The sequence below is a fragment of the Salvelinus alpinus genome, chromosome 11 (genome assembly GCF_045679555.1).
Source record: "Salvelinus alpinus chromosome 11, SLU_Salpinus.1, whole genome shotgun sequence".
Taxonomy (NCBI): Eukaryota; Metazoa; Chordata; class Actinopteri; order Salmoniformes; family Salmonidae; genus Salvelinus; species Salvelinus alpinus.
Genome location: NC_092096.1, coordinates 31,856,008 through 31,863,123, shown reverse-complemented (window position 1 = coordinate 31,863,123; position 7,116 = coordinate 31,856,008). Strand labels below are relative to the sequence as shown.

Below are 7,116 nucleotides of genomic sequence, written 5' to 3'. Positions count from 1 at the left end.
AGAACCTTCTTGAGGACTCGTCTGACTACAAAGACACGCAGGGTGAGTGGAACAATGTTTATCAGGCTGTGTGTGACAATGTCCGGTGTGATGTCATTCTCTCACAGACACTCTCACAGCATGTTAATCGTGTTGACCTTACAGCTGCTCTGGGCATAGTGAAGGAGGTGGCCAACCATGCCAACGACATCATGAAACAAGGGGTGAGACGTCACACCATGTCCATCCTCATGAGAATCCGGCCAAAGGCATCCCATAGCATTATCTCTGACCCCGGTCTGTCTGTCTCTATCTTTCAGGATAACTTTCAGAAGCTGATGCACATTCAGTACAGTCTGAACGGACAGCATGAGATTGTTCAGCCGGGCAGGGTGAGTGTCCAGCACTATGACACGCACGCACACACACACACACACACACACCTGTGATCTCATCTGTTGTGATCACTTCTTGTCCCCAGGTGTTTCTTAAGGAGGGCACTCTGATGAAGCTGTCCAGGAAGGTCATGCAGCCACGGATGTTCTTCCTGGTGAGTACTGACTGATGCCCCCGGGGTAGTGGAGGTCTCAGTGTGATACCTGACCCGTTACTGTTACAGTTCTGCAGTTTATTTAGAGTCCGGCTTAGTTCACTTCCAACACGGTCTGTAGACCAGAACATTACCCCCTAAGTATCTGTATGTTGATGTGGCGTGTGTATCTGTCTCTCTAGTTCAATGACACTCTTCTGTACACCACTCCAGTTCAGTCTGGTCAGTATAAACTCAACAGCATGCTCTCTCTGGCGGGCATGAAGGTGAGTACAGGTAGGACTGAACACACATTTACCCTGGACAATACTCTTCTAAAGTCTCATCGAAAACATGTGTTTATTGTGTTCAGGTGAGTAAGCCCAGTCAGGAGGCGTATCAGAATGAACTGAACATTGAGAGTGTGGAGCGTTCCTTCATCCTGTCTGCCAGGTGAGTACCTGCTCACCGACACACCTGAACACCTGAAGGTGGCGCCTAACATTATGGACATTCTGATGAGTTACCCTTCTAATTGGTTGTGGGGACAGTTGTAATAGCTTTTGATTGGTTACAAAGGCTTCTGTTGTTGTTTCTGCCTGGCAGCTCGGCCACAGAGAGAGATGAGTGGCTGGCGGCCATCGCCACGGCGATAGACGACCACACCAGGAAGAAGATCACCTTCATATCCAGCCGGAGTCAGGAGGAGGTGAGGCAGTGTGTGTGTCAGGAGGAGGTGAGGCAGTGTGTGCGTCAGGAGGAGGTGAGGCAGTGTGTGTGTCAGGAGGAGGTGAGGCAGTGTGTGTATCAGGAGGAGGTGAGGCAGTGTGTGTGTCAGGAGGAGGTGAGGCAGTGTGTGTATCAGGAGGAGGTGAGGCAGTGTGTGTGTCAGGAGGAGGTGAGGCAGTGTGTGTATCAGGAGGAGGTGAGGCAGTGTGTGTCAGGAGGAGGTGAGGCAGTGTGTGTGTCAGGAGGAGGTGAGGCAGTGTGTGTGTCAGGAGGAGGTGAGGCAGTGTGTGTATCAGGAGGAGGTGAGGCAGTGTGTGTGTCAGGAGGAGGTGAGGCGGTGTGTGTATCAGGAGGAGGTGAGGCAGTGTGTGTGTCAGGAGGAGGTGAGGCAGTGTGTGTCAGGAGGAGGTGAGGCAGTGTGTGTGTCAGGAGGAGGTGAGGCAGTGTGTGTATCAGGAGGAGGTGAGGCAGTGTGTGTGTCAGGAGGAGGTGAGGCAGTGTGTGTGTCAGGAGGAGGTGAGGCAGTGTGTGTATCAGGAGGAGGTGAGGCAGTGTGTGTGTCAGGAGGAGGTGAGGCAGTGTGTGCGTCAGGAGGAGGTGAGGCAGTGTGTGCGTCAGGAGGAGGTGAGGCAGTGTGTGCATCAGGAGGAGGTGAGGCAGTGTGTGTGTCAGGAGGAGGTGAGGCAGTGTGTGCGTCAGGAGGAGGTGAGGCAGTGTGTGCGTCAGGAGGAGGTGAGGCAGTGTGTGTATCAGGAGGAGGTGAGGCAGTGTGTGTGTCAGGAGGAGGTGAGGCAGTGTGTGTATCAGGAGGAGGTGAGGCAGTGTGTGTGTCAGGAGGAGGTGAGGCAATGTGTGTATCAGGAGGAGGTGAGGCAGTGTGTGTCAGGAGGAGGTGAGGCAGTGTGTGTGTCAGGAGGAGGTGAGGCAGTGTGTGTGTCAGGAGGAGGTGAGGCAGTGTGTGTATCAGGAGGAGGTGAGGCAGTGTGTGTGTCAGGAGGAGGTGAGGCGGTGTGTGTATCAGGAGGAGGTGAGGCAGTGTGTGTGTCAGGAGGAGGTGAGGCAGTGTGTGTCAGGAGGAGGTGAGGCAGTGTGTGTGTCAGGAGGAGGTGAGGCAGTGTGTGTATCAGGAGGAGGTGAGGCAGTGTGTGTGTCAGGAGGAGGTGAGGCAGTGTGTGTGTCAGGAGGAGGTGAGGCAGTGTGTGTATCAGGAGGAGGTGAGGCAGTGTGTGTGTCAGGAGGAGGTGAGGCAGTGTGTGCGTCAGGAGGAGGTGAGGCAGTGTGTGCGTCAGGAGGAGGTGAGGCAGTGTGTGCGTCAGGAGAGCGTGAGGCGGTGTGTGTATCAGGAGGTGAGGCAGTGTGTGCGTCAGGAGAAGGTGAGACGGTGTGTGTATCAGGAGGAGGTGAGGCGGTGTGTGTATCAGGAGGAGGTGAGGCGGTGTGTGTATCAGGAGGAGGTGAGGCAGTGTGTGTATCAGGAGGAGGTGAGGCGGTGTGTGTATCAGGAGGAGGTGAGGCAGTGTGTGTATCAGGAGGAGGTGAGGCGGTGTGTGTATCATGAGGAGGTGAGGCAGTGTGTGTGTCATGAGGAGGTGAGACAGTGTGTGTATCAGGAGGAGGTGAGGCGGTGTGTGTATCAGGAGGAGGAGAGGCGGTGTGTGTATCAGGAGGAGGTGAGGCGGTGTGTGTATCAGGAGGAGGTGAGGCAGTGTGTGTATCAGGAGGAGGTGAGGCAGTGTGTGTATCAGGAGGAGGTGAGGCGGTGTGTGTATCAGGAGGAGGTGAAGCGGTGTGTGTATCAGGAGGAGGTGAGGCAGTGTGTATCAGGAGGAGGTGAGGCGGTGTGTGTATCAGGAGGAGGTGAGGCGGTGTGTGTATCAGGAGGAGGTGAGGCGGTGTGTGTATCAGGAGGAGGTGAGGCGGTGTGTGTATCAGGAGGAGGTGAGGCGGTGTGTGTATCAGGAGGAGGTGAGGCAGTGTGTGTATCAGGAGGAGGTGAGGCAGTGTGTGTATCAGGAGGAGGTGAGGCGGTGTGTGTATCAGGAGGAGGTGAGGCGGTGTGTGTATCAGGAGGAGGTGAGGCAATGTGTGTGTCATGAGGAGGTGAGACGGTGTGTGTATCAGGAGGAGATGAGGCGGTGTGTGTATCAGGAGGAGGTGAGGCGGTGTGTGTATCAGGAGGAGGTGAGGCGGTGTGTGTATCAGGAGGAGGTGAGGCAGTGTGTGTATCAGGAGGAGGTGAGGCGGTGTGTGTATCAGGAGGAGATGAGGCGGTGTGTGTGTGTTTGTGTGAGTGAGTGAGCATGCATCTGCTTATAGCATGTATAGTTCCAGCTCATTCGACTGACTGAATATGGGTACACTCCGATCCCACTGTTACCATAGTCAGTGTAATTTTCCTACAATCCACATGTAATGGCTATAACCTTCTCTCTCTGTGTAGGCTGATGGTGTGTGTGACAGTGGGGCACCGCTGGGTTCTAAGGCCCCTATCTGGATCCCAGACCTGAGGGCCACAATGTGTATGGTCTGTACCTGTGAGTTCACCCTCACCTGGAGACGACACCACTGTCGAGCCTGCGGGAAGGTAAGGAAAGGACAAGGGCCCTAGTTTACAATAGTTCACTATTATACTCCATAGGGTGTGTGTGTGTGCGCGCATGCGTGAGTGTGTGTGTGTAGTGGTTTTCTCACTCACTGTGTGTGTATTGCAGGTTGTGTGTCAGACGTGCTCGTCCAATAAGTTCTATCTAGAGTACTTGAAGAACCAGCCGGCTCGTGTGTGTGACCACTGCTTCGTCAAGCTACAGGAGAACAGTATGCGTCTTTTACATGAATACATATGAAATATTAAAGTCATTTAGCTATTTAAAATATTAAAGATGGAATGAATTGAAGTTAAGTAATGATTTAAACCCTGTGTTGGTTGTTATTGTGAATTCAGTATGTATGTCAGAGGGTGCCTTGTGTTCGTGTGTTTCCTAGGTGACCGTGTTGCTTCTGGAGCGCTGTCTCCTACTGGCAGATCTGGGGGATTCTCTTTCTCCAGGAAACAGAAGAAGATCCCAGCTGCTCTCAAAGAGGTGTCTGCAAACACAGAGAACTCCTCCATGAGTGGCTACCTACAGAGGTCAAAGGGCAACAAGAAGCAATGGAAGAGGCTATGGTTCGTCATCAAGAACAAAGTCCTGTACACCTACGCCGCCAGCGAGGTAACACACCTACGCCACTCTAGTCACAAACACACGTTTGTGCTTTGTGCCGGTGTGTGTGTGTGGGTGTGTTACATGTGTACCTCTCTCCCTCTCTCCAGGACGTAGCTGCTCTAGAGAGCCAGCCTCTGCTAGGATTCTTCCTGCGGGAGGAGAAGTGTGGCCCTTTCCAGAAGCTGCAGTTTAAACTGTACCACAAAAACACCCTGTTCTATATCTTCAAGGCTGACGACATCCCCACTGCACAGAGGTAATGGAAATTCCCTTTGGTTTAGGGATCAATAGAGTATTCATCAATCAGGAGGGGACCACGCTGTAACTCCGGAGTGTGGGAGGGTGAAAGCATTCATATAGTTATTTTATCAATATAACGTTTATTGATGAGGTTTCTTTTTCTCCCCAGGTGCCAATGCAATAAAGTTCATGTTGTGTTTCTCAATTTTCTCTCAGGTGGATTGAGGCTTTCCAGGAGGCCATGATTCTTTAACACCTAAACCAGTCAGCTCATGTCCTTCCCCTGGAGCCAGTGGACACGGACACCTTTTGATCCTTGACCTCTAGACACATGTCAGGGGTCAGCAGCTCAGGAAGCACTCCCCACACCCCGACCCATGCTACCCCGAGCCCTGATGAACCGGTCCGGCTGCCTGCCAGGAGACCCCAGAGTCCCAGTGGTGTGAAGAACAGACATCATTGTCTTTCTAGTGAAAATATGGAAATATGGACTTTGTGTCAGCTCTACATTACATTCATTGTAAATGTTGGGATCCGTTGAAAGTTTGCCCTTGGTCAAACCACCATGCTTCCAGTGGAGCTCTGAGGTTATGGGCATGTTGAGCCTCACAGGCTGCATATCTATCTGCTCTTGATCTTAGATGGAACCGTTATGTGTCACAGCTGTGGGTCAAAGGTCATGTCCTGAAGCGTGTGTGTGTGGAAGTGTTAACAGAATTATTGTCTGTGGACAGCCTGCTACCTTATACAGGGGTTCCCACGGTTCACAAAAAGCCTTGAAAGTCATTGAAAAGGATTTGACTTAAATTGCTATTGATTTACATTATCCTTGAAAAGTTCAAGGATTTTGTTATTTGGTGGGGGGGGGGTGTAACATATTGTAAGAAAAGTTTAAACTCAAATATTGATGAATTATGGAAATTGGAATGGTGATTAGAGTGGGAACCTTGCATGATGGGATGGATACCAGTTACAAAGAAGGGTGAGAAAGCAGTGTATTCTCTCTGAGTAGGGAAGCTTCTCTGGTGCACTGCGAGTGGTTGGATTCAACTGTGAAAAAACAGGGTGCCACAGAGACACAGGAGATAAGCATTTTGCTCCTTAGAAATATAGCAAAATTATGGGGGTCGTTTTATATTGTTATTCTCTGTTAGGCTTAACTCAGTACATCTACCACATGTATAATGCAGTATACTGGATAAAACTGGAAATGGCATAATGTCAATATTTTACTACACAACCTATAGAACAAATGCATTTTAAAGAGTATTTGTTAGACTCAGAAGCGGTGCTTGGGCAATATGTAGAATTGGGAGAGTAAAATGTACCTTTTTTTGGTAAAAGTCGAGAGCTAATATTTATATAGAACTGTACATTTCTCACTGTCCATAATTATGTGATTTTAGAAATATGATTTATTTGATAACAGATACTATCTTTGTCACTTTTGTAATAAGAAGTAGCTACCTTTTTTATTGTATGCCATGATGGTTGTAAAAGCACGTGTTGTAACAATGCCTCACTAGTTTGTTTTAAACTGGCACAACAGACTTGTTGGATTCATTAGGAGGAATCTTTTAATCCAGGCCTCATTTGTATAATTTTTTTATTGAATAATTTAAAGTGGACAGATTACAAAATAATGTTTGTCTTTTGAGCTAGACGTGGCATGAAGAATGAAATGTATCCCTTAGGAAATGCTCAGTATCAATAAAGCAACATCCAGACAGTGCCTTAAATATGCTCAATTATCTTGTAATAATATAGATACAGAAAACGTTATTTAATTATGTGGTGCATTGTTTCATTGATTATTCATTTGAATTAGGATATTCTATTATCACAGTGACTACTTTGGCCGGCCCATCTGACATTAAACAGTGTAAATATCCATTATGTATTTAAATTGAAAATTGTTTAGAATTTACATTTAGTACTTCAAATGTACTAATCAGGTTGCACTACTACACCATTGTGGCAGTTGGCCTTATGGGAAATGAAGTTTATCACACAGAGAAGCATTAGGGATAACTCAAAACAGATAATATTTTATAGTGACTAAATGTCCCTCCATTCTTAAACACAATCACTATAGTATCCATAGTATCTCGTCTGTAAATAATATTTCTGCAGAACTGTCAGGCACCACTTTTTAATAAAACCTCTGAAAGTGACTTTGCGTCTTGGCCTAATTTCATGCTTTGAGACATCAAGGGACGAGGGAGTTAATACATCTTTCAGCCTCAGATTACTGTCACTGAGTTATTTTATTGCGTAGTGCTGATTGATGTGTGGGTGCATGCATCTCTTTGTGGGTGTGGATCCTTGCATGTGTGTGTGTTTGAGGCGCGAGCGTGTGTGTGTGTTTAAGTTTGACACTGATAAAGAAGTCTTCCTCGGCTGTCTTATTTCTGCTTTGAGCTCAGTGATCAAAGC

The 7,116-nt window shown here is 48.4% G+C and overlaps 1 protein-coding gene across 2 annotated transcripts in view; it reads left to right on the top strand.

The window, feature by feature from the left end:
- LOC139533947 (FYVE, RhoGEF and PH domain-containing protein 6-like) overlaps window positions 1-6,854 on the top strand; it is a 36,281-nt gene extending 29,427 nt beyond the window's left edge. The window contains exons 9-20 of one of the 2 annotated variants that reach the window (XM_071332488.1): window positions 1-42; window positions 145-203; window positions 300-371; window positions 461-529; window positions 712-795; window positions 882-961; window positions 1,115-1,217; window positions 3,678-3,821; window positions 3,949-4,051; window positions 4,220-4,446; window positions 4,548-4,696; window positions 4,897-6,854. The exon at window positions 1-42 is cut by the window's left edge and continues 9 nt beyond it. In XM_071332488.1, coding sequence (XP_071188589.1) covers window positions 1-42; window positions 145-203; window positions 300-371; window positions 461-529; window positions 712-795; window positions 882-961; window positions 1,115-1,217; window positions 3,678-3,821; window positions 3,949-4,051; window positions 4,220-4,446; window positions 4,548-4,696; window positions 4,897-4,933 — 1,169 coding nt within the window. In that variant the 3' untranslated portion in view covers window positions 4,934-6,854. The remainder of the gene's footprint in view (window positions 43-144; window positions 204-299; window positions 372-460; window positions 530-711; window positions 796-881; window positions 962-1,114; window positions 1,218-3,677; window positions 3,822-3,948; window positions 4,052-4,219; window positions 4,447-4,547; window positions 4,697-4,896) is intronic. The other variant, XM_071332489.1, reaches the window with a different exon arrangement.
- The last annotated feature ends 262 nt before the right edge of the window (window positions 6,855-7,116 follow it).